General features: G+C 42.3%; 2 protein-coding genes and 1 long non-coding RNA gene across 5 annotated transcripts in view; 2 read left to right on the forward strand and 1 right to left on the reverse strand.

The window, feature by feature from the left end:
* The window catches only part of LOC131444470 (connector enhancer of kinase suppressor of ras 3-like), a 45,314-nt gene extending 44,190 nt beyond the window's left edge, over positions 1-1,124 (forward strand). For all 3 annotated transcript variants that reach the window (XM_058614803.1, XM_058614805.1, XM_058614807.1), the window contains one exon: positions 1-1,124. In XM_058614803.1, the coding sequence (XP_058470786.1) occupies positions 1-201 (201 nt within the window). In that variant the 3' untranslated portion in view covers positions 202-1,124.
* Positions 1,079-4,681, reverse strand: LOC131444471 (uncharacterized). Its single transcript, XR_009233733.1, has 3 exons — positions 4,445-4,681; positions 1,616-1,763; positions 1,079-1,356 (listed from the first exon to the last, which is right to left on the reverse strand). It is a non-coding gene; the product is annotated as an uncharacterized LOC131444471 (long non-coding RNA).
* Positions 2,398-23,683, forward strand: scaf8 (SR-related CTD-associated factor 8). Its single transcript, XM_058614802.1, has 20 exons — positions 2,398-2,555; positions 3,398-3,481; positions 14,988-15,032; positions 15,220-15,381; positions 15,504-15,660; positions 15,752-15,879; positions 15,964-16,140; positions 16,231-16,310; positions 16,400-16,520; positions 17,095-17,223; positions 17,346-17,455; positions 17,799-17,992; positions 18,084-18,184; positions 18,474-18,587; positions 18,756-18,912; positions 19,183-19,313; positions 19,442-19,583; positions 19,663-19,695; positions 19,836-20,057; positions 20,155-23,683. The coding sequence occupies exons 1-20, from the start codon at positions 2,526-2,528 to the stop codon at positions 22,179-22,181; spliced, it is 4,344 nt and encodes a 1,447-aa protein (XP_058470785.1). The 5' UTR covers positions 2,398-2,525; the 3' UTR covers positions 22,182-23,683.
* Positions 23,684-27,026: the final 3,343 nt, after the last annotated feature.

Below are 27,026 nucleotides of genomic sequence, written 5' to 3' on the forward strand. Positions count from 1 at the left end.
TCGAAAGAGGCGGACCTTCACACACTCGAGCAGGTGCTGCTGGACCAGGAGCTTACCTCACACAGGTTCAGAGAGTGGAAGGAAGCCAACGCTCCCTTGGTGCAGGAGATCTGTGTCAAACAGGACCAGCAGGTGGCACCAGTGGCCACAAAAGCTGCAGCGTCAGCCGACGCCGCTCCTCTGGTGGAGACCAGTTTATAAAGTCTCCTCCTGACTGTTTATTCGTGCACATACTGATGTTTTCAGCTGAGACTACTGCTCCACATCCACATGGGACTGTTGTTCTGCTGAACGGCACCTGGATCAATGAAGAATTGTCTTTTTAGAGCCTAAACTGGGACTTGGTATGAAAAGCAGGTCGCATAGAAAAATGTGACTCGTGTTTTTAGTATTACTTTTACTGTGAGATGAGCTAATTTTAATTGTTTTTATGATGTCATTCTGTAGATGTATGCATAAACTGTTGTAATATTTTGAATGATGGACTATGATGAAATAATGGATCCATTGTTCTGTGCATGAAAAACCCTTTTGTTTGTTTTTTTACAGCTTGTTTCATCTTTTTTTATTTCCTCTGTAGTGAACACATTTGTTTTTTTAAAATTCTGTTTTTAGTGTCTTATTGGTGCCATGCACCATCACCGCATGTTACAGAGAAACTGTTGTGAATGATTGATGTGTGGTTGTGTGTGTGTGTGTGTGTGTTGTCCCACTTGCCATAAAGACTTTACAGACTGAACACCTTATTCTTAGAAGAAGGGGAGGGGAAAAAAATACAGTTTTCTATTCTACTAAACAATAACAAACTCTGAAGAATTTCAAACATGTTTTTAAACACAGGATGCATCATGGGTCATTTTGTTACAAACAGAATTTTGGGCCAGCAAACCCAAACTCTGCAGTAGTTACAGATAAGCAGATGGTCTCAGCAGGGCAAATGGACCACAATTGAAATCTGGGTTTTTCTTTTTTTGAAATAAGTCTCACCTGGTGTGCATGTTAATGATCAACTACTATATGTGTAAATAGTTACATTTTCATTTTCTCTGAGCTCTAGTCTGTCATAAAATGTCCATGTGATTGTTTGTATATAGGGAAATAAACACATGTCACGAGAGTGAAAATTTCCCTCTGGTTTTATTTTGATTCACACAGCTTTCAAGAATTTAGACTTCCTTTTACTTTCTACATTTTATGCTGCAGCTTTATACTAAACTGCAATAAAAACTGAATATTCAGAAAGAGAAATACCACACTGACTTGTTAAACCAGGCAGTTCAGGATCATGAATAACAGCACAGGTGCTTTGCATCTCTCTTGATGACCTTTGAGTTACTGCTACAGCTTGCCCACCACCTGTGGGGCATTAAATTGATTGAGCATGAGTTGAAAACACACGCACTTGCCTGTCCTCAGATCTGACAATGCCTACGAACACACAGACCATCAATGATTAAAATGAACTGTCATAGATATGAGGAAAGCTACTAAAATTTTAATTTCTTAAGGAAGGTATTGGGGAAAAGCTCTTGCTCATGGAGGGGAAGGTGAGAGAAGTGGCCTTGAACTCCACGGATCGTATGTGGACATGAAGGAACTGATCTTCACTCCTCACCTGTCCAGTATCATCTCAACTGCATGGAAAGCATGGTGGCAGCTGCTCGGTATGTGTTTTTTTTATCAGCTTGTCCTCCTGATTCCTTGGAGAGAGGCCTGATGATCCAATGTCCACCAAGAGTTCTCTTCATCCAACATGACGAGAGCTTGAGGAGAGCTTGAGGAGAGACGAACAGGGACTCACCGTCACAGAAGACATGAGGCCGAAGTAGCTGCTGAAAGTGCTTCAAGGAGGATTAAATGGCAAAGTGATATTCCAGGTTTTTATAGTTTTATTCAGTCTTTGCAATCTTGGCCTTATTTAACACCAATCTGGGTGAATTTAAATGATGTGTAGTACATTTGTTTTGGTCGTCAGCCCTTGAATCATGGTGTTATTTTACATTTGAGGAAGAAAATAATTCAGAATTTGTATTCAAATATAAAATGTTACGCTACACTTGCTTACGTTACATTTTTCCCTGTTATTTTCTTGGTTTTTTTACTTGGTTTTGCAGTTAAATTGGGTTGCCATTGTTAGGTTTTTTGCAGGTAATAATTTTTCCATTTATTTGGGGGTTTTCTGCAAATTTTGTGGAAATGATATGATTCTTACCTGTACAAAGCCCAAAGGATCAAAGGCAGTAGTGTAAATAATTGACACTTTCTGCAGTACATGCACATCATCTAATTTTTTTTTAAGTGTTTTCTCATTATTATGCAATGTATGCTCATGTTTGGTACAACTTGTAGTGTCCTAAAGTTGACACTAGGAGTCGCTGGTCCCTCTGCAGATTTCCCATTGAGGTGATGCGCCATATTGGCAATCTCCTCCATCTCGCCAAACGTCGAGCATGCATGCCTCTAACCGGTTACTGAGGAGACATCTATAAATATTTACAGCCACCTGTGAACCCACGCAACAAACCATGGAGGCTGTCAAAGCCTTTAACAACGAGGTTTGTTTGAAATTATCATTGTTTTCCTTCTGTAAAGTGACCGTTCTTTTCATGTTTTAACGCTGGCTAGTTAGCTCACGTTAGCATCATTAAAAGAGAAAGGGGGTCAGTTTCGTTGGAGGCCGCGTTTGTGCACAATAATACAGTGGATACAATACGTTTTAAAGTTGTTCGGTGTCTTTATTCGCGTAAACTATATAGACTATAGCTGTGAATAAAATGCTTTTCTTGGCATACACCGTATTTGGTTGCTAGGTGGCGAGTAAATATTAACTAGCTCGCTGTTTGGCTAGCGGCTAGGAGCTAGCCACATTGAGCTAAACCGCCCTAGTTGCGTGGTAACTTGGTGAGATAGTTAACATTACAGACGGGGGGGGGGGGGGGGGGGCAGTGTATGCACTAACACTGGTTATTTTAGTGCTTTGCCTGGCTTACTTAACTTCACTGTTGTGTGCAGTTGCAACGCGTGTGCATATCTCAAGATAACGTAGCATATTTAGGTGGAAATCTTAGCTAAAAGCTATGTCGGTAGCTCAGCTATTATTTGTCTGCAGTGGACATATCGGGACTTCAGGCATAGTCGTTGATGGCGCTGGCATCACTGTCCGCTCTCATTCAACACTCATTTATAGTATACAGTCGATAGAGATGATGGCTAATTGTAAATTACTAAAGAAAATAGCGAACTTAAGGTCTACCTGGTTAATTCTAAGTCAGTAGATGTTGGTAAATAAAAGGGGGGAGGATGCTCTGCACTTCTGTTCATGCACTCATTTGAATAAAAAGCCAGTGTTGTGTTATTGTGTGACAAGATGTCCTCTCGTCTCATTTCATCTCTACAGCTGTACTCGTTGAACGAGTACAAGCCGCCCATCTCCAAGGCCAAGATGACTCAGATCACCAAGTCTGGAATCAAGGCTATAAAAGTAAGTACTGTAAAATGATGGGGACTGTAATGGGGGGGGAATAAAGAAATGGTCATGAAAAGGGAAGTCTTCAATTCTTATGTTCAGATAATGGCTGCTATGTCTCCAAATGTGTCTTTTTTTCCTAAATCCTCAACAAGAAACTGTAAACAAATGTGCGATAGATGGACTATTTATTTATTTCCCCTATTTATTAATTCTATCAAATGGATAGGAAGATTTTAAACCTTTTTAAATACAATTTCATTAACAGTTTATTGGTGGTTGCTTAAATGAAATTATAAATAGAAATCAAAGTACATTTGCAAGTTTGTACTCTGTGGGCTGTTTATGAGTATAAAGTAATTCCAGTGGCTGTAATGCCATTAAAATGGCTTTTCTCAAGCTGATCATCGCCGTATGCTGCATTATATTCTAATACCTACAATATTTGTGCATATCGAGTCTTGTATGAGATTGTAAAGGGCCTGGTCTAACATTGTGACTCCCAGTCACTATCCTTTAGTTGATGAAATCTGTAAAGCTGTCACACAAGTATTGTAGGCAGCAAGAGAGTATTGTTAGTGGAAGGAATCTTAATGATACAGGCAAGCCAAAACACGTTTGCATAATGCATGAGAACATACCTAATATAGGTCTTTGGTAACTTCAAATTGATATATGGCACACATGGGCAGAGTATTGGCATGTTTTCGTACCTATCTTGTTCATAAACCGGGGGCATTTCTCCTCTAGATTGGTTTTAATGAGCTTGTGTGAATGCAGCAATCGTACACCCTTCCGAGGGTCTCAGCCCGGTCTTGCGATCGCTCCACAGAACGGTTTGTTTGCAGTAGTATCCAGCTGCATTTACCCACAAACATGTACGACCAAACGGCACTGTTTCTGGCAACAGTGCCAGAAACAGCTACACATTGAAAAGAGCCTCTGCTTATAAAGAGACTTTATAACCAAGCAGCTTACCTGATGCGTCGTCAGAATACAAAGTGTCCAGTGAATAGGTCATTATATGCCTCCAGAGCACGTCTCCTCTTTCTGCGGTGCCTAGATGCAGCAACAGTGCGTCTTATCGGATATATGGCATTGTTTTGTCTGCATAGTTTCTCATGAACATTTCCGGTGTTTACTGAACACTGGTATATCACCAACCAGAGAACGGCAAATGTCGCATAAAATTCTGTCCAATCACAAAACTCTAGACTGCTGTGTGAACATGAATTGAACTAAAGTTAATACAGATATGAAAGCACCGTTAGATTTAGAAACCAGAAATATGTGGTACAGAAAGTGGAGCCCATCATGTTGGCATCGCAGTGACATTTCTTACCAAGGGCAAATGAGGTAGACTGCTGCAGCAAAATTGAAAAACACTAGTGGTTACATTTTTTAATGCCTCTTATCAAAGTTCTGCTCAACTTTTTCTTGTCTACTGCAAAGTATATACTTAGCTTGTTTGTGAAAGCTGCCTTAACAATGGCATATTCATTTGCTGATTGGACAATATTCAATTTATTTGAGTTTGGTGGTAAATGACGATCTTTGTTTTGAACAAACACTTTGCAACATGAATATAAAAATATTATGTTAGCAGTACCGTTTTAACTTTTGTTGGAGAACAGTTTTGTATCAAAATAAGCCTTGATATTGACAGTAGGCTAGCTCTGCAAAATCCAAGCTGCTAAATGGATTTTCAGCCGTTGTTAATTGAATTAACACTTATGCTTTTCCTGTGGTGACATGTCAGATCTTAGTGTTTTCTAACACTTCACTTATCAAATCGTTATTGTTTAAAAAAACAAAAAAAAAAACGTTTGACTCCGCTGATGTGAAATTGATGGATTTGGAGGCCGTGCTGGAGACTTGGTCAGGGATGACATACAGGTCCATTTGTATAAGACCAATTAGGGGATTTGTTTGCAGGAAAGAATGATTTTAAAAAATCACCATAGAAGCTGTTGTCATATGAACAGACATAATCAATTACAGCACTGTCTGCAGCAGCTTCAGGCTGCTGTCAGTGCCAGGCTTGGATTCTCTTTAGCCTCTTTTAAAATATTTAATGTTGTTGACGCTACTTGCAAATTATCTTCATCTGAGGGAGAAATTTGTGTTCTAATGCTGATCTCTCCTGTCTACTTGTGTAGCAATAGCTGACCATGAATTTGATTTGTTCCTCCTGTCTTTTGTTATTTCCTATCAAATTCCTGGATGATAAGTACTGTGAGACTTATTTATGCAGTCAGAACCGGATCATTTGTTTGCCAATATGTTTCTGTTAAATCAGTTCAGCAGTGGATAATCTTGTAACACATTACGTGTAGTCTTAAAGAGATGAAACAATGTCTCGTGTTATTTAATTGACATTAAAGCCTGTCAGAAGCCTCTCGGAGAAAAAGACTGATCGGCAATCACTGTCTAAGTCTCATTGATTTTTTTTACTGGGATGATAGAAGACTGAGTGAATGATAACATTTTCAGTTTTACAAATTACTTTATTATTTGTTATTGTTTTTATAACTTGATAATTCACTACCACAACCAGCAGGGTCACTAGCCCGATAAATGTTCTTCTCATGTATATACATCCTTGTCCTGATTGCACTTTTGTTTCTAAAGGAACTGCTGTGCTTTTGGTGTTGCTGTACCTGTGAATAACACCTGTTTCCCCTTCCCTCAGCAGCTCTCCCAGCTCCCCCAAAGCACTGAAAGTGAAGCAGGAGGATGGGGTGGAGAGAGTTACAAAGAGATAAGAGAATCCCCTACCAGCTTAGGTAGGAGTATGGGTTGTTTCACTAGGAAGATGGAAGAAGACTAAAATTATAATTTAATTCCTTAATTTGCTCCCACACACCCAGAGATGCACAGCTATTTTCTGTTGCCACTGTGGGCGTCCCTCTCTGATTGTCATGTGCTGGTGTTTACAGTTTAAGGTTCAGCCATGTTCATTTTCTTGTTTGATTGTCTGAAGAGTATTTTTGTTTTGGTCTAGTTAAAAAAAGGTTTCTTTTTAAGGGTGGTATTTAGCAGAACATATGTTTCTGTGTTTCTATTGTATATTGGAGCTGGAGCAATCAGTAGTTGTTGTGGAGTTGTGAGAAGGCAATTTTCCACAAGCTTTTTTTAAATCTAGCAGGCATCACACACTCTCACAAACTACTCAGGATTTTCAGCTGGCTCCGGCTGGATTGTCTCAGTTGGATATTTTAAGGTGTTTTCCCCAACATGCCTTATGCAGAAACACCTGAGAGTCAGTCACAGTCCTCATTAACATGGAAGTGTTATAAATACCCCACATGGTTGTCTGCTGCACAGCTCATAAACCCAGAATGGTTGTTTTGACAGGGAAAAACAGTGATTCGTGACTCTGCACATTCAGTGTATCTAGGGGTGGGCGATTTGATGCTGTTAGATCATGAAGGATTAGAATGTGTTGATGTGCCAATGCAGAGAGGTCGTCTATAGGTCACATTCTATCCATTGCTGTTCTCTGCTCTTACACAGACACATCAGGTTTTTTTTTGTTCTTCAACCAAATCGCATTATTTGCTAGTCTGCTTCATGCCCGCCCTGGAGAAAGAGAGATCAACCAATCATAGAGAATTATGGGCAAACCAAAACAGAAGAGTTAATCCCTAAAAAGAGCTCCACCACTGTTATATGGAATATGGTTTGGCTTATCGACACAAACAGTTATTGCTGATGGTGATGGTGCAACTGATGTTCGCTGGTCAGAATCTTGAGGAAGAGATCTGTGCTTGTCTCCGTCTGTGCAGGGAACAGAAGAATGCTGATAATAGTCTTTGTCTGAAGTGCAACAAGACTGTTGCTTGTGTTAACATTGCTGCTTGGCTTGTAGACCGTGGTCAGAAATCACAGGGGAGATATTTCCTCCAGGACAGAAACTGTAGCTGCTTCAGGCGGACACTCTTACTTCGAAAGGCACCAAAGGCTTCTCGTTTACCTTTTTAAATTGAAAGCATTTTTTGTGTACTTCAAGTCTTACATACTTGTTAAATGGCAGAACTGCACAAACTGATTATAATCTGTTCAGAAATGGTCTTTGGCCTTTCTTGTAGGGCTGTGCTTTATCATAGGGAAATGGTTTGGTTGCACTGATCAGTAACTTGCTAAATAACTGATCACTGTTCTGATCTGGTATTTTACATTCATATTAGTTTACCCATTTTTTTTTTATCAGTCTTTAAAACATTTAAAAGTATCCAGGAAGCAAAGGGCTTTACTTTAATGGAGGTTTTTCATCAGTAGTGTTGAATTAGTTACGTGGCTTGATATCATAGGTGATCTGTTGCATTTATAGCCTGTTCATTCTGAACGTGCACAGTAATGTTGCTCTCTTCTCAAATCCGATTTTCCTGTCTACAATCAGCACATTCACGTACGTTTACGGAATTATTGTTAGTCTGACTAAAACCGGACTTTTAGAATACTTACCAACACCCCTAGATAATGGGATTTGGAGTCACTTCAGTCAGATACAAGCTTGACGTGGCGCCAAATGCATGCACCACCTCTGGTGTTAACCCAGGAATAATAGAAGAAGCTGGTAAAACAGTGACAAAATGTGGCAAAATTCAGGCTTGTACTTTTTTGGATTGACGAGGAGACAAATTTTACGCTCCCGTCAGGCTAAAAATAGGATATTTTCAACTGTATGGGTGGTTGGACTTCTCAGAAAATGTTCAACGAGCCACCAGCTAAAACATAAACTGCCTTATACTAACAAGCTGAAAGGGGCTGTACTGTCGTCTAGTGTAAATAGATCCCGCTAGTGCAGTAGTGCAGTAGAACACATCCATAGAGCGACTTAAAAAACAGAAAATGGACAGCGTAACTGAAAAATTAAGGTTTATTTCATTTTCACTGGCATAAGGAAGTCATCAGCAGCTTTTGAGAAAGATGTGAGTAAGGGGCACCTTATGTAGCAGGTTTGATTCCATCCTGTAGGCATTTGCTGCACGTATAGATATAATATTTGTCAAACTGAATGAATGTATGTAAACGTAGGCAGGGCTCCAGACTAACGTCCTACATTGGTTGCACTTGTGGTGTGAAATAAGATTAGGTGTCGGTAAATGTTTGTGTTAAATTGAAGTATTTGTTCTGTGTATAGATCAAGACAATAATTCATCTAAAATTTTCATTTTGACACACATTTTAGTTTTAACAAATATTGCGTCTCCTGCGATTTGAAAATTGCATGCTGTTTTTGCAGTTTAGATAAAATTTCGATTAATTGTTCAGCCCTAGTTTACTCACTCGACGGTGCTTTGCTTGTCAATAAACAGGAAGTGAGATATTGCTGATACAGTGCCATGTCTCGGTTTAGCTATAGAGGGGGGGTGGTAACAGGCTATTGCTATCTAGCAAACTTTCACACTGAGACGCACGCTTGTAGTAGAAAAATACTGTTGGCATCGTTTCCTTGCTTTATTCTTTGATAGAGGCTGCACGTGCTGTGTGTGGAGAGAAGAAGCAGAGGAATCATGTTAGTCTGTGTGTGTGTGAGAGAGAGAGCTGTGCGGCAGGGACATGAATGAACAGAATGAGCAAATTCATTCCATCTTCACGCATTGGTCAATGTATCGTACTCTGGAAATGTTAGGTGCACCAATGCAATCCAAAGAAGAAACTTAGTTGCACTCTTACTAGGGTAAGATGAGACTCTAGCACAATGAATAGTCGCTTTATAGCGGAGTCTTTGGCATGCTAAACATCAGCACTGCTGCTGACACACCAAAATGTTTATGTGCCTGAACTCTACGTTATACCCCACCACCTACGTCTGTGACAACCATAATGCTCAGGTTACATAGTATAGAAGATTATGACCTTGATCAAAGAGGTTAAGTTCTGTGGCTGTGTTACAGCAAAACTCAAAGTACTTAATTGTCAGATTGTGATGTACGGCAGTGTATTGTAGTGCTGTTGTACAGGTGTCCACAAGGATATCAGGCTGGCACAACCCATATTGATGCGAATCAAAGTAGTTACTAACCTCAGTGCCTCCATGGTCACAAACCTTGTTTCCCTCCCTAAAATTATATTTAAATTTTCAGATTTAACTGGTTATTGACTATGAAACTGTAGGTGTCCAACACAAGGGAGGAAGTAATATCCTATTCTGTATGTTATTCTATAACTGTCTTTTGTAGAATAGTAGCAAACGCATGTTGATACTGTAGTTGTTGTCCGTTCACCACTCGGCACGTGTTTCTAAAGTGATTCAACAGTAGGAAACCTGGTATTAAACAGGCCCTGGGGCTACATTTTGAAATACCGTAGTATCATTAAGTGCTGACGTTAACGGCGCTAGCTTCCTCCGTCTGTCTGTCTGTCTGTCTGTCTGTCTGTCTCACAAAGAACTCCTACAAGCAGCGAGAGCCAAGAGCATCATATCGAGAAAGAGACACTAAAATAGCACTGTATTAGAAAGAAGAGTTCTGTTAAAATACAGGATCAATGAGCAGTACTGGTGAAAGTAGTAGTATATAAGTTAAAATCTTAACAAATCCCATCCCTAACAGCGAAGTTACCAACACCACTATTCTGTTTTACTGTGGCATTTTGGCTTGTTGTTTATCGCTCAACTTAAAACATGTGCAACTGTTTTTATCAGTCACCAATGCAGCTTAACACAGCTTTGCTGTTTTCTCAGTTTTTCTTTTGTCTCATTGACCGACAAAGGAGATGGTGATTGATTGAAGATTACTGGTAACAAACATTAACAGATTTAACAACTAATTATGGAGTAGGACTTGGTAGATTTAATCAACGAGGTGGATTAAATCCATCAGCTCCACGTGACTCTTTCTGGAAAAGTCACAAGCCTATAACCACAAGTTAATTCGGAATGGCTTTTTTTTTAATGATAATTTCTTCATGTTTAAAAATGATACAACATGCTGAAAAGTTGTTCTCTTGGGAACAATGATCATTTGCCAAGAGGCTAATCCCCCACTGCAGCATCTTATGCAGTGGTCAGAAAAGCAATGAATAGTCATAAAAGTGAATAAGCCACAGCTGATAGACGTGATGCTTTTTGTGCCTTGCTGGGCATAACACCTTGAGATATTTGATTTAGGTTTCATTTGACTGCTAATCACTTTGTAACATTAAGTGCTATGTAAATAAAGATTATTATTACTAGTGTAATGAAAAGCAGTATAAAGTTATTGCTGAGGACACAGACCTGGCATTTAAATACAGGTAATTGTTGTGATTACACATGTTGACATGTGTAGACTTTAGTTTTGTGCTTCGGGACAAAACTCTAGATGTTTATGTTCTTTGTGCGTGCATGCATGTGTGTGTGTCAGAAAGTTGTGCCGCTATCTGTGCACGTACAAACAAACCTAACTTTGAAACGGTCTGATGTTCATTCAAAGGCATTATTGTATAACTTACAGAAAGTAAAACATACTACTGATATCATACAAAATGTTTTCATATGATCATTCTCTAAAATACAATACAATTTGTCTTGTTATTTACAAATTGTGACGATTTCTGAGAAGTAAGCGCAGAATTTTGAATGTGTACCCGAAATATAAATATATAAATATCATACACATATCTTCTTCTTCATTCCTGTAGGTTTGTTAGTGGGATTAAACATCTCTTATGCACCTCACAATTTGACTGGATTACTTATTATTCATGCGGCAACAATATAATTATTTAACGATTTAACGCACATCACAGGTCTTCTTTGAAAACATGGTGCAGGGATTTATAATTATTTAATTTGATTATTTAATGTCAATGTCATTGCATTATGTAGGGATGGTAAAAAAAATATAACCTTAATTAATACAACTGAAGTGACATTCTTATGGAAACCTGGAAAAGAAACAGTGTTCCTTTGACAACACAGTCTAAAACAGAATTAGCTGTTTCTAGCAGTAAAGCTATGCATCCTACTTTTGTAAGTCCCTGTAAAGCAAATATAGAGATACCCCCTTTATATGTCATGTGAGAAAATAGTGGCTTAGAATATGTGAAGGTGTGGATTTAAGAATTATGAAGTTATCATCTTCCTCATGCTTTCTGCTTCTCTATTATGGAATAAATGCTGAAAACTAACTCGATTGCTGTAACAATGTTGCTAGCAAGTGGAAAAGTATTTGTCTTGAAAATGTGTCTTCCCTGGATGCACACAGAAAAAGCTCTGCCACTTTATTACAATTCCTAAAAAATGAAATGAAGTAGAAAAGAAAGAAGACAGAGCGGATTTTTGCTGTGAGGCTACAGATAGCACCGATAAAGAGCTGTTAAATCACCTCTATGTTTGTTTATAGTGAGTCATTAAACTGTGACCAAATTATAATGTATTCTTCTTCAGTTAATAGAAATCGTTCATGTCTGAGAATCAGTTTCCCCCCACCCTGTTTGATGGTGGAGTTGTCACTGGTTGTCGTATTCTCAAGCTTTCAGTCGATTCAAAGCACCTTGCTTATAAATGAGAGGAGATGAGATGAGGTTCAACTTTATTGTCATTACTGAAATACAAGGTTTGGGTAACGAAATGAGGTTTGCATCTCACCAGAGTGCAACAAGCAGAAAGTGCAGAGTGTGAACATATATTTACAGAAGTAGATTTATTCTATGGATAAGTATAAATATAAAGAACAAATGTGAATATAAATGAGTGCTATAAATACAATTATATTGTGCAGATTATTATATACAGATAAAGTGCAGTGAATACGCTATATTAAGAGACATATGGATAAATGCTAATTTATCCATATGTCCAGAATATTTTACAGATTATGGACATATTTTACAGGTGGATATCTTATTGAGGTGGTATAAACATTCTACATAATAAATAAACAAGAGAGAATACATTCTCTCTTGTTGTATAAAGCACAAAGAGCCCACAGCTGACCTTTGCTTGCTGTTTAGTAAGCAAGTTTGCCATTTCTGCCTTCCTCTGTGGTTAATTACGAAAGTTGGTTTATAAGTGTTTAATTTGTGACGCAGTTCTTGTTCTAAATGCTCTGAATTATGGAATTTGAAATGGCAGATCAGATGATGCTCTGATCTTTGGAAAAAAAAACGTCATCATCGACCCTTGTTTGCATAATTTAGTTGACTCAGTGTGTGTGTGGGCTCCCTGGCTGCCAACATAACACAGCATATCTGGATGTGCTGGGCGGCTGACGATGTATTTGACATTTAATCCACCACAGACACTGCAACATGTTTCAGTAGGAAAAGCACACGTGATGCTGACAACACTAACGCTGGTTCTGTCCATATCAGCACAGTGTGCAAGTTAAGAAGCTAAATGGAACCCAGCCATTGTTGCTTTGACTTTGGCATCTGTCGTCTGCTATAAACGACGGTTAAACCTAACCACAGGTTACACACTTAGGATCTTTTTTAATTAGTACATGTCACAACATTTTAAATTTGCTGCTTTGATTATCAGGCTACTGCTTGGTTTTGAATATGACATGGTAATTTGTTAATGGTGACTTAATTGACTGTGTGCTTCACACACACGCGCACCTGCACTAACTCGCCATTAATGTCAGTGCAGAAAACCTGTCAAAGCTACAGTATCAAGTTCTTTACTTCCCTTAGTATCAGGCTGTTTTTTTCCTCTCTAAACTTCAATTAGATTGATTTAAAAAAAGAAAAGAAATGAAAAACGTTTAAAGTTATGGGCCTCATAGATTTTGTTTTGTTTTGACGTGTGTGCATGTGGCTGTGTAACCTGCACAGGTTTTTGTTTTTCTTTTTATTTTGTATTTTTTAGGTCTATTTCTTGATAGGGCAAGCTTTAAGATTCTACTCTGTGCAGCCGCTTTCAAAGTCACTCCTTTCCTGCATTCGTGAAGTTGGACATTTACTGTACGTGTAGTGTCTGCACAGGTTCTAGTCTGCAGCTTAAACTGCTAATAGTCTGCACCTAGACATTTCACTATAAACTAACTGACATGTTTAGGATGAGCATATGTGATGTTTGCTATTAAAATGTACCATAAGTCACCAAATTTGTGCATTTATAGAAATAAAATTCAGTTCTGCCCCTACTGTAAAAAAAAATTAATGTTAAATTATCTTAATTAATATCAGTGTTTGATTCTATGTCCGCTGTTATTAAGCAGTGTGATGTCTCTTTGCTATGAGTGTTTAATTTTCTTGATCATGTACACGCTCTTGACAGGAGACCTCTAATCTATTTTTCCTACTTGTTTTCCCCGTTGTTAAAAGCTTTTTATTGGGACTCCTGCAACATAAATGTAAATAACGGAGCATTGTGTTTTAGATTTGTTAATATCTCTTAACTGCCCCCTAAATGTGATTGCCACTCTTCTAACTGCCACCAGCTGCTTGACAGACATTTGCTCCGTCACATTTGACCAAATATTCCTCTATTTCATCCCCTGGGGCATTGAAAACATGAACTCTCAGCAGTTTCTTGTCCTTTGACTCCATCTACTGGATGGAAGTAGAACTTGAGCTTTAAATTGATAACTGTGACACTACAGTTTTGAGGCTTTTAACTCCATGTGGAAGGTGTTGTTTGTAAACAAGACAAGTTAGTATACACTGCAATTTCTGCATAATTGTGGCTCAAAACAACGGTAACATATTATTCACACTTGGTTTATTGTGTTGTTGATTTTGGGGCATTTAAACACCACCTTTTAAAACTACACTAGATTCTGCACAGGTTTATAGATTAAAAGTTTCCCCACTTCCTAGGCCACAAAGAAACATAATCTTGCAAAAGAGTTCAATAACAATTTCTCTTTTAGTGATAATCAACTTCCACTCCCTGTTATGACTCAGACTACACTATGTTCTAATGTTGTTAGTGTATTCTGTTATTCTACTACGGTTTGGTTGTTGAGTGATGGATGGGATGGATTTGTCATAAATAATTAAACGGTCAGAGATCCATCAATCATAACTCGGTGCCTGTAGTACATGAATTTACTGAAAATACTGCTGTGGTGTAATAGCCATCTACTCCTTTTGATAGATGTGTTGCCATTTTTGAGTTCTACTCAAAGTTTTCTGAACCTAGCAACAAGACTCTACCCTGAACAACATAAGAAGTTTATTTGTATTACGTTTGTCTGTCCATCTGGTTTTATTTTTGTAATTTGTTGTTTTCTACGTCGACACAATTGGATTGCTGAATGTTTTATGTAATGGCCCCTAAAAGGTTTGATGTTGTAGAATATTTATGCAACCACCAATGACACATTTCAAATTTAAGAAACCAATAGTTACAGCCTTTGCAATGCCAATTTACATCCACTGTTAAAGCCAGAGAGTCAGGGCCGACTCAGTCATCTCTACTTACTCTGTCTTTGCAATCAGTAATGTGTGTTGTTTGGGTTTAAAAAGTGTTTAAGTAACAAGGGTGTACAACCTACCCATGGTCTTCTGACCCTTATACACTTTAACTAAGGGTATCATTCAAGACATTTAAGTGATTCCCTTTCCTTTGCTTCTCTTTCAGTTCTACAAACATGTCGTCCAGAGTGTAGAGAAGTTCATACAAAAGGTGAGTTCTATTTTGTACATAATATTTTTAGAAAGCAGTCGCAAAGAACATGCAGATAAAGGCAGGATTATTTAATAGTTTTGTGTATTTTATATGAATGTGTGCGTTAACAGTTCCATGATTATGCATAAAAGGTCCTAGATAGTTTAGTTTTTTTTTCACCAGTGTCCCTGTTTGTGTGTCACAGTGCAAACCAGAATACAAGGTTCCGGGCTTGTACGTCATCGACTCAATCGTCAGGCAGTCACGACACCAGTTTGGCACAGAGAAGGACGTATTTGCCCCGCGCTTCAGCAAGAACATCATCCCTACATTCCAGCACCTCTACCGCTGCCCTTCAGATGATAAGGTCTGAACATTTGGAATCAATATATGTGGCATCTTAGACCTTCTTTTTTTTTTACGCCTCGTTATTGTGGGTTACATTTCGCTGTGTATTTATCCTCATCTTCCTTGTCGGTGTTTTCCCAGAGTAAGATTGTGCGAGTCCTCAACCTATGGCAAAAGAATGCCGTCTTCAAGAGTGACATCATCCAACCTCTGCTGGATATGGCAGCAGGGATCGCTCCCCCCAGTGTCACCCCCGTCATGCCGAGCAGTGCCGCCCCGGTCAACAACACTACACCTGGTCAGTCAAAGCACGCACATGTTCAGTGAAACACACACTCTCACTCATAAATGACGTCAAATAATTGAATTGATATCATCTGTGCGTTCAGGTACCCCGGCTACTCCGGCCACTCCGGCCAACTTAGTCCAGGGTCTGCCTGACTGGGCCTCCCAGATTACCAACACAGACACTGTTGCAGCTGTGGCGCAGATCCTCCAAAGCCCCCAGGGACAGCAGGTTAGCAAGCACGTCCACTCAACACCTCACTCACTAGGCTCTTGGTGAAAACTGGTTAAAGTGACACTGTATTGTCGCTTGCAGTTGCAGCAGCTGGTACAGAGTCTTCAGATGCAGCAGCAGAAACCTCAGCCGTCCCTGCTGCAGGCCTTGGACGCCGGCTTAGTGGTGCAGTTGCAAGCTCTGACCGCACAGCTCACCGCTGCTGCCACCGCCAACAGCCTCAACCCCCTGGAGCAGAGGGTCTCCTCTTTTAATAAAGTAAGATGGCTGGAAATCAGCAGCAGGTTTTCTCATCTCCCACGTCATTGAACGCCTCCTTATATGATTGTTTCTCTGTCTTTGCTGCAGAAGCTTTTGGGTCCGTTTGACTTTGGGAACGATAACGAACGTGGCGAAGAATCTAAGAAAGACAGTTCATCATCTCAGTTGTGAGTTTTGTATGTTCATTCATCAAAAGTTCGTTTGTTCAACATCTGCCAAAGTGCTTGTATCTTATCAAGGTGCTCATCATTTGCAGGCCGATGGTGTCAGAGCCCATCAACAGCTCCCTCTTCCACCAGTTAGCCGAGCAGCTCCAACAACAGAACCTGGAGCAGTTTCAGAAGCAGCTGCTCGAGCACCAACAGCACCAGCAGAAGGTAAACCTCACATATTCATTACAGTCGCCATTGCACTGCTGTTTGTTTTATATTTATCTGTAGATAATTATATATATTGTGCGTTTAATGCAATCATTGACAAAATAACGTTTATTAGGCCTTAACGATGCACACAGTGTGTGCCTTCAGTGAATGTAAACATGTTTTTTTTAAATTAGCTATCAATGGCTACATTCATACATGTCTTGATGTGATTCATAATGGCTCTTACACAGTTTATGTGTATTGTACTAAAGCAGAATAGGCTGTCTTTTGAAAGCCCAGTGGGTTGTTGCAGCACTTATTTTGAAGGACTTTGTCCTCAACAGCTTTTTACGGATAATAAAACAAAGGACGGACACATTTCGGAGTGGCGTGTGAGGGGGTTGTCCTCGCATAAATGACACTACTTTGAAAATGAAGTGGTACTCGGGTGATTTTTGGATGACAGTAAATCAGAAAATAAATATTTTAATGCACAAGAGATACTCTTTCTAATTCTGATTCCAAATCTCCATAGTCAAAAAATGCTATCTCATAAAAGACAAGTGACAAAACATGTTACCCTTTTCAGGCTATGAGCATTGAAGGGCAGGACTCGATGTATGGGCAGGAAAACTCTGTGACTGCTCAGAGCAGCAGCCAGCCGCAGCTTCCTGAGCCAGAGAACAAGATGGACGACTCCATAGATAACCAGCAGCAGGTATAAAACCCCAAACTTTTATAAATATGTAACTTGACAGTGTTTGATAAAAACTCTATTCCCAGGTCTAATGGTAATCACTGCTGTTCTCACTGCATTGCCTTCCATTGCCTTTTTTTTAGGACATGGACCTGGATGAGGGCCCTGATGGAATGGAGGAGGAGAGCTTTGAGGCTGAGGAAAAGAAAACTGCTAGCAAACGCTCCAGAACACGCTCAAGGTCACACTCGAGGTCAGTCCCACTTATTTCTGAAATCTCATTTTGTCATACATTACTTTGTGTGCCTGAAATTTAAATCATGAAAGAGACTGAGATTCTCTTCAGTCAGATATTACTGATTGTGTGGCCCTAAAGGTCACATGAGTCAGTATTGTAGCACCAGATAACTGTTAATAATACGTCTTATTTATTTATTTATTTATTTATTTATTTATTCCCTTATATTTACTTGTGTTGTCTGTTGACACTTTAAATACCACTACAAACAGAAAAATGTGTAACATAGAGTATTATAAAAGAAACACCGTTAAGTCTTGGAAGTATTTCTAAATTTTTTCGGTTGTCCCGTCTGCAGGTCTCCCAAGAGGAGGCGGTCCAGGTCCCGCTCTGGCTCACGGAAACGCAAGCACCGCAAACGCTCGCGCTCACGCTCCAGAGATCGCAAGAGGAAGTCGTCGCGCTCTTACTCGAGCGAGAGGCGCGCCAGAGAGCGAGAGAAGGAGCGGCAGAAGAAAGGCCTGCCCCCCATAAGGTCCAAGACTCTAAGTGGTAAGTGGCCGTTTTTACGCAGATAGTTTTTTTTTAATATTTAATTTGCTAGAATCACGCCAGTAATATTTTCTTCCTCCACTTGTCCTAGTGTGCAGTACAACTCTGTGGGTGGGCCAGGTGGACAAAAAAGCCACTCAGCAAGATCTTACCAATCTGTTTGAAGAATTTGGCCAGATTGAATCCATCAATGTAAGTAGGCCTCTCCCACTGCTAAGCCTCTAATTTAGCTTTGGCATGTTTACCAGCTCTTTCATCTCCAAAAGACTAATAAGCCTCAGTCTGTCGTTACCATACTGTGACCTTAAGCTCTAGTTAATCTTTGACTTGTACTCCACAGTTTTCATTTCTTTTGTCTTCATTTTATTTTACATATACTCCCTAACTCCCTTTCTTATTATACACTTCTCATTAATTACGCATTTCTAGTCGACTCAACATGGCCGTGTCCTGTTGTTCACCATTCCCTTGTCCCTTGCAGATGATCCCTCCCAGAGGCTGTGCCTACATCTGTATGGTCCACAGACAGGATGCGTACCGTGCTCGCCAGAAGCTCAGCACCGGCTCCTTTAAGATCGGCTCCAAAGTCATTAAGGTGCGTTTAGAATTTGATTTATTGTATTTTCATCTTCCTTGTAATGTAATTTTCCATTCAACCTCAGAGAAGGCTTAGCTTTCCTGGCACACAGATCCTCGTCTGTGCCCAGAAATTTAACAAAAAGGCCGTTGGTTGTTGACCCGTGACTGTGTGTCTGATTTTTAGATTGCGTGGGCTCTAAACAAGGGCGTAAAACAGGAGTACAAGCAGTTTTGGGACGTGGACCTGGGTGTTACCTACATACCTTGGGAGAAGGTGAAGCTGGATGATCTGGATGGTTTCGCTGAAGGAGGAATCATTGACCAGGAGACCGTGAATGATGGTGAAAAGAAACAATTACTCTTTTTAATCTATGCACATTTCATTTAGGAACAACACAGGGACAGGTGTGTGCACATATATATGATGCGATGCAGATATCCCTACACATACAATGATTGGCATTTGATCACATGTCTGCTTTCGTTTAACAATCCCTGTGAGGAACCCCCTTCTCCTTCCCCAATAGGAAGATGAAGACAAAGATTGAGTGAAGCTTATCTTAACTCTCGAGTCCAAAACATGGTGTGAACAGTTGGTGTTGTTTCTGCAGAGTGGGAAGCAGCCAAGAACGCTGAGCCAGTGAAGGAAGTCGCAAGTCAGCCAGTAAGCGCAGAGACTACAGCTGTGTCCAACACTCAGACTGAGACCTACAGCCAGCAGGTTACCATGATGCCTGTGCAGGTATTGCAAACTGCAAAATGTGGATTCTTGTCATCTTTTTCCATAAATAATTAATTAATATACTATGCATGTATAGCTTGTACCTGTGTCTTACATGTACACCCCCTCTCTCTCATATCTAAATCCAGCTGCCGGTGGCACAGGCTGTTCCCAGTGCAGTAGGTTTGGTGCCCCCGAATTTCCCCGTCACCATGAGCATACCTCCGCCAGGCTACGGGCCGCCACCGCCCTTCATAAGAGCCGGCTTCAATGCCACGCAGCCTCCGCCAGGTAAATGATGCAAACAGTGTCAATAATGGAGAAGAAAAATCCAGAGAAATTCACAAATCTAACTTTTCATGTCCTGCAGGTTTTATGCAGGCAGCACAGGCGGTTACTACTTGTAAGTATTTATAACGTTATTCTCCTATAAGAAACATTTTTGAAAATAGCAAAGTGTCATTTTTCCATCATTTACTTTGAGTTTGTCTTCTTTTATTTTGGATTAAATGTGTTGTTTCTCTTTTTTACTCTCTTTTTTAGCTCTGGTGCAGCCTTCATTGGTGAACAGCCAGGAAGCTGTCAAGGAATCCCCGTTTAGCGCTATGATCCCTCCGACCAGCACCATCCCTGGCAGCTTCATGCCCTCGGCCATCCCCGGGGCTGGTGTATTCAACCCAGTGGGAGTCCAACCTCAGCAAGTTGGTCATGAGAAAACAGCTCAGTCTGCAGATGGGTTGGATGCCGCAGAGCTCACACTGCAAGGTGAGGAAGTGCTACACATTTAATCTGTATGGTGTAAAAAAAGGGTGCTTGAGTGCAGATTTAAAACAAGTATTTCTTGTTGTTTTTGAATTCCCAGGCATGCAGAACGCAGTCCGCAGTGGGATGGGTCTTCTTGGCATGCACCCGTCTGCTTCCCTCACCCACCCGCTGCATCAGTCCGCTCTGAGCGCGCAGAGAATGCCCGGCCTGTTGCCTCTCGACGTGCGACCTAACCTCCTTCAGGCGGGGGCCGCAGCCCGCTTCCCTCTCCTCATGCAGCACGGCCCTGCTGCTGGCCTCCTCGAAGCCTCCCTCCAGGCTCAGGCACGTGCCCGGGCTCCTTTCCCTCAGATGGACCCCTTCAACCGGGCCCCGAATCTCACCAATGAGAACGTAGCCAAGAAAGAAGAAGAGTCTTCTTCTGGGGCTGACGAGGGCAAAGACCAGGACTATCGCTTTCCCCCGATGGAAAAGCAGAGCACAGGCCTACTGAGGACCCCTCCACCAGATCACAGGGACTCCCTCGGAGGTGGAGCAGCAGGCCGGCCCCCTTTGCTCCAGACTCCGGGGGCAGCCAGGTCCAGCCTGGTAGGACGTCTGCAAGCTCTCGCAGGCTTTACTCCTGATAATCGCTGGAACCAAGCCAGGGGGGACTTCGACGAGCGAGATGGCATGCGAGTTGGCCCGCAAGCTCCTGGTGGTCCTAAAGGCTTCCAGGAGGAGCGACCCACACCTGGGCAGAATTTTCCCAACCGCTTTGACAGCCGTCCTGGGACAGCGGGAGCTGCCGGGGCTCCTGGAAATGCAGGAGCTGCTGCGGGGCCACAGACCTGGAACCGAGGAGGCAGCGGAGGAGGAGGAGGTGGCGGTGGCGGCGGCGGTGGTGGTGGTGGTGGTGGTGCTGCTGCCCCGGCACCTTTTGACAGTGAACTACATCAAGACCTAGACGAGCGAAGACGCCCGTGGGACAGGCAGAGAGACAGAGATGAAAGAGATTTTGACTTCAGAAGGGAGATGAACGGGAACCGTCACAGCCGTGAGAGGGAGCGCGAGCGCGAGAGGGAGCGTGAGAGGGAAAGAGACAGAGATCGAGGCAGAGATCGCAGCAGGGACTTTGAACGTGACAGAGACCGCGACAAAGAGAGAGACCGCGAGAGGGAACGTGAACGTGGTGGTTGGACACCTCTTCTTCCACTCCCCACTCCCCTTCTTCCAACGCCGACTCTCAATCCTAATCTGACCCTGAACCAAGGCAAATTACTCTCACCACTCAAATTAAACCCCCAGATGCAGTCACGTTTCCAGTCTCCCCTCCTGCCTCAGCTTCAGGGCAAACCTTCCCTCATGGGTTTGAACCAGCCTCTCCCTCCAGTTCAGATCAAGACTCCGCCTCCCTCACAGAGCTCTGCTGCTGCACCAGAGCCCCAGTCAGAAACTGCAGCTCCGGCGTCTGAGACACCTGAGGCGCAGTCGCCGCCCTCGACCCACTCACCTGACCTGTCACCTGACCTGTCACCTGACCTGTCACCTGACCAGTCACCTGACCAATCACCTGATAACAAGAGTCAGAGCCCAGTGACTGAGGCTCCCATCCAGGCCCAGTCATCACCATCATCATCATCATCATCATCACCACCACAGTCAGAGACCCCTCCCCAATCAGAATCACAATTCCAGCCCACAGTCCAGTCCCCCTCCAAATCCGTCTCCTCTCCAGACACTGAGACCCCAAACCAAGCCTCACCCCTGGTTGAGGCGTCATCCCAGGACTCACCCGTGGCCTTCACATTAACCCCCGTCAGCCCCCGCGAGGAGACGACCCCCTCTCCGGAGGAGCGGGAAAGCTCGCCGAAGAACGATGACGAGTCGCAAGACTCCAGAGAATTCTCGGTCCAACAGCAGTGGCTCAACGGACCCGGGCTGGACAATAGCAATGTGGCTGATCCCACACCAGAGGGCTCCCCCGAGCCCTCCCCAGTCCCCTTCTCTGATTCTGTGCGCCCAGAAAGTGAACCGGAGCAGCTTGCTTCGCCCAAGGACGTAGACAATGAACAGAGTGAGCCCGCGGAGGAAGCTGCGAGTCAGCCAGTGGTAGACACTGTCACAGACACTGAGGGGACATAATCATCACTCAGTAGGTAAAAGATCATTTTGTAAAGTTGTCTCTTCTTCTCTGTACTCATGTCAGCAAACCCAACACCACCACTACCACACGGGACATGATGAATACTGACTCCCACCAGTTACTGTCTTGATAACCAATAACACATGATTTTATCTCTCACAAATACCAGTGTACTTAACTAGAAGGCTCGTTTAGCTGATTTATTGGTAGAACTTTTGTTTGTATTTTATTTCCTTTCCTTTTTTTAAGTTGTAATGCCACCCCACCCATCCTCCTCCTCTTTCTCCTCCTTCCCTTTTTAATAATTTTATCAGATTTTAATCAATTTTATCAAGTTGCCTGCCAAAATGTTTTAATTGTATATGGTGAAAAATAAGCTTTGACCTTCCTATGGAAGAGAGGAACCAAAATCCTGGCTGTTCATTAATGGATAAAACACAGTTCAACACAGTACTTGAAAAATGACCGTCGCTGGGCCCCGTTTCTGTCTTCTCTCATTTTAAAAAATGCTGCCGCGATCGTTTTCAGTGAATGCTTCTCCGGTGTCCTACAGTGCTTTCACTTTTCCTTAGCAGAACAAGTAGCCCGCGTTCAGTCAGTGAGACGAGTACAGCTGCTTTTAATTGGGAAGAAATGATCCTTTTTTTTATAAAACATGAAAATGTTGTATCCTCCAGAATAAATGTCTGCAATTTGTTCCTAATAATGCTGCAAACACACACACACACACACACACACACACACACACAGAAAAAGGACATGCCAGGAGGAAGAAAAAGAAACTGAACAGAGGGATGTTCTCATGTTGGGTGCATATTGTTTTAGTTTGAAATAAACATACTTTGTCTGTTTTAAAAACACATGCTTTAGGACTGTTTTCTGATCCAGGACCAGTGGGGGGGTGGGGGGGGCTGGGGAAACACAGACAGACTTAAACACAGTGTGTGCTGTTTGTTCTCTGCAGTCGATTTGATGTTCTCGTGACTCGAGTTGCTGCTGTACCATCCATCCACAGAGCACGTTGTGTAGTTCTCTCGTAGTGACTCATGACTTCTTCAGCCTGTATTATGTCTCCCCTCAGTGACTGTTGAGGATGGGATTGTGCCTTCTTTTTGAATGGATTTTGTCATTCATGACGCGACCCAACACTACTGTGTGACGCACGCCAGACTGCGCGTGCAACTCGGTGTCAGTCAGCTTTATGAACAGAATGCTACCTGCACAGAAATTGACCCGGTCTACCCTTTTGAATGGTAGCCGGGCATTTTGTTCAGCGCTCCGCCTCCTAGTTAAAGAACAAATATTTACTCTTACACTGTTCTGTGCATGCAGGCCTGTCGCCATTTAACCTTCCTTGTCTCTCTCTCTCTCTTGTTCATTTCATACTTGTAGTTCTTTTCTGTCGAGACATGCTTTCTAGAACATCCACAGTCTGCTGTTTTCCTCACACCCACATGTCTTATACAGGAGTTGTGATGTTGAAATAAAAATTGAAGGTTCATCCGATTTTTTTTTTTTTCCTAATTGTCATGAATCACAGTTCAGGCCACACTGTATCAAAGTTTCAAATGTAGAGATGCTCCGACCAACGTTTCTCCCAATCCCTTAGTATTCGTTCTAATAAAAAAACACATTTAAACTTGTATCCAACTGTAGAGTCCACCTTAACACCTGTATACAGACTGCACTTTAAATCCCTGCACAAATATTTAATTTACACCTAAAAATAAAGAAGCCGTCGACTTGTTCTCTCATCTAAACGCACATTTCTCACAGGAGGTAGTTCTCGGGCATAAAAAGCGTAACCATCTGGTGCTTGCGTCGGCAAAACAAGAGGAGGGAAAGTGAAGTGGGGTGAAAACAGATGAGGGGAGAGGAGGATACCTTTAACTGCCCCCTCCACACACACACACTTTTCCACCCTGCACTGCCAGGGAACCTGTTTGCTGCAGCTGGGGAAAGTGCACACTCGGCACAAAACGGCACACTTACTCACTGCTGCGCTCGCTTATGGCCGAGCTCGTGTTCCCAAAATACAAAACCAGGCGATTCATTTGCGATGTGGTGTCTGTTCCAAGTATTATTAACAAACCCAGCGTTGCATCCATCGAGAAAAATGTCTTAACTCTCTCCCACCTGCCTCACAGAGGCCCAGGCTGCCCCCTTTCACCTCCCCTCAGAAAAGATTTGACAGAATCAACCACTATCTGCCCTGAAACACACAAACGCTTGGCTTTGGCTCCCGTGGACAGCAATAAAAAGAAATCCTCCAGACCCCCTTCACTTATTTACCGCTGGCAGACAACGACAGAGTATAACCACATTTTAAAATGATTTTTTAAAGTGGGTTCAGGGAAAAATAGCCACAAACCTGACCTTATGTCTAACGGAGCTTCTCTGCCGAGCCGTTTGATCACTGTCCGTTATTATTTAATAACAAAGCCCCCATATCCAGGCCCGTGGGAACCTTCAAAAGCCTGACCTGACCTTTTTAGGTGAGGATTATCTCAGCATGGGCTGGAAATAAAAAGAGAATCTAAACCTTTAAAGCAGCGTGGAATAATCACACACTGCTGCAGCTGCAGGTGGAAGTCAATTAGCCGCTGTTGTTCAAAAGAAAATCATGAAACCAGAGGCTGAAGCATTTGTGAAGACTGGCCGTTTGTCTCCACGGTGTAATGTCAGTACCGTCTGTGGCCATCGGAGGTCAGTGTTGCACTGCAGCGCTCACTGCTGTGTGCAGACTTGATTTCTTGGAGTGCAGCATCTTTAAAAATCTGCAGTGCTCACCTCTGTTGCCACCTGTGCTTCACTCTCTGTGAAGGAAAACAAATCAACAGGCTCGAGGAAAAAGGAAAGAAAAGGAACGGGCACAAACGATTGCTCTTCACGGTGTCGCCCACCGCAGATACGTGGAGTGGGAGATTTGGCCGCTCTGGTCTCTGCAGATTCTCCCTTTGCTGCATTCTTAATTGATTGTGGTTTATTGACGGCGGCCTCCTCTTCCTCCTCCTCCTCCTGCTGCTGAAGCCTTTAGACTCAAATCAGCCTCTTGTCTGCAGATATCATATATGCTCACAGAATTAAGAGGACTATGTATCTTTGGTACACCTACAGTCATGCAGGAGGAAGGAGAGAGTCCCCTGTAATGGCTCGCTCTCGGCAGCCGCGGTAATTAATCACAACTATAGCTTGAGCGTGAAGCCAAAGTCTGCATGGCTGCGTCGTGTTATCAGGGCCGGCAGATTGTTCAGGGCTCGTCTTGAGGTGAAGCCCGAGGTGTCACCCCCCCCCCCCCCTCAGGCTGGAACTCACTCAGCCTGGTGTCAGGAGCTTAACCCACAAGAGGCAACAAGGTCACGAGAGTGTAGGGAGTTGGAGGAGAAGTTTTTGAAACTGTTTTCAGACAAGAACTCTGGAACTCCCCCCCCCCCCCTGAGTTTTCCATTTACATATGATAAATGTGGCAGGATGTAGACAGGGTGATGATTCACAACAGCAGGAGAATCTTCAGCCCATCCAGGTGTGTGTGTGTGGGGGGGTGGGGTGGCCTTTATGGCGCCCTAAGCCTCAAACCATCGCGCAGTAGCCGGTGCTTGACTATTATTGATACCAACACTTTAAATTGCATTAATAATAGTTTTGTTTTTTAAAATCATAAACCTTTGTGTTTAACTTTGAATGAAACAAGTAAACCTTTGGTAAAGGACTTTTTTACAACGTAGAACAGACGTCAAAATAAAACTCGACACTATTTAAATCCCTAAACATAACTTTATATTTGTTTAATGGTAAAATGTCTTGTGTTTTGGCCTCAGCTGTGGCTGTCAGTAATCCAGATTATCACCTGTTGCGTTCTCACTTGCTTTTTTAATTCCAGAGCTTACTTAAGTCCACTTAATGTCATAAACTTTAAGTAATATTATTAAAAAGTCACTTCAACTTCTACCAGAGTCATTTTCTTGTACTTTTACTCAAGTTTCCCTCTTTTTCAACCAGTGGAGTCGCCCCCTAGTGGTTCGCTGCTACTTCCCTCCTACTTTATAATACGCCAGGCTTCACTTTACAAACTGGAAGACTGAAAGTCACACGTTTTGTATTATTTATTATTTCTCTACCGTGTTTTTCAAGGCGCTCGTGACTCGTAACATTTCATACGAGCAATTTGTTTGTTCCTCTCTCGGGGGTCAATAATAAAATAGTCGCTGACGAGCGTTTACTGTGGAGCAGGAGAGACACGAGGAAGAGAGAGAGTGTGTGTGTGTGTGTGTGTTATCAGTGGTCAACATGCGTGTCACTGCACACACACACATAAGTAATTGTGTTGTGTATTGGCAGCGAGTCAAAGGCGTCACATTGACACCAGCATCACGCCAATTAGTGCAGAATGGTTTACAGAGGCCGAGGCCGAGCAGTTACCAATACACTCTTTGCCCCTTATCTTTTTTTTTTTGAACACACGTCGTCGTCTGTTTACATGTGACGACGCGAAAGGCCTGTTTACTCACTGCCGTCGCCTAGGCAACAGAAGACAGAGGGGGCTGCTGCTTCTGCTTCTCGTCTCAAAGTGTCCACACTCACTAAAAGGTTGAGTGTGTGGGGGGGGGGGGTCATAGGGGGTGAAAGGTCACGGCTGTTGGAGTCACAGGGAGGTGTCTGGGGAAAAGGAGGGGAGGTGTCGATGAGTAATGAGCGCGAGTGTTTTCATTTGTTGTTTTAAAAAAAAAAAGAGAATCCAGTTGTGATTCACAGCAGGTGGTGAGTGAGTGTGTGTGTGTGTGTAATCTCAGTGGCAGTGGGAAGCTTTTTAAGGAAGTGTGTGGTGTGTATGAGGAGTGATGTTG

The sequence above is a fragment of the Solea solea genome, chromosome 18 (assembly GCF_958295425.1).
Source record: "Solea solea chromosome 18, fSolSol10.1, whole genome shotgun sequence".
NCBI classification, from domain to species: domain Eukaryota; kingdom Metazoa; phylum Chordata; class Actinopteri; order Pleuronectiformes; family Soleidae; genus Solea; species Solea solea.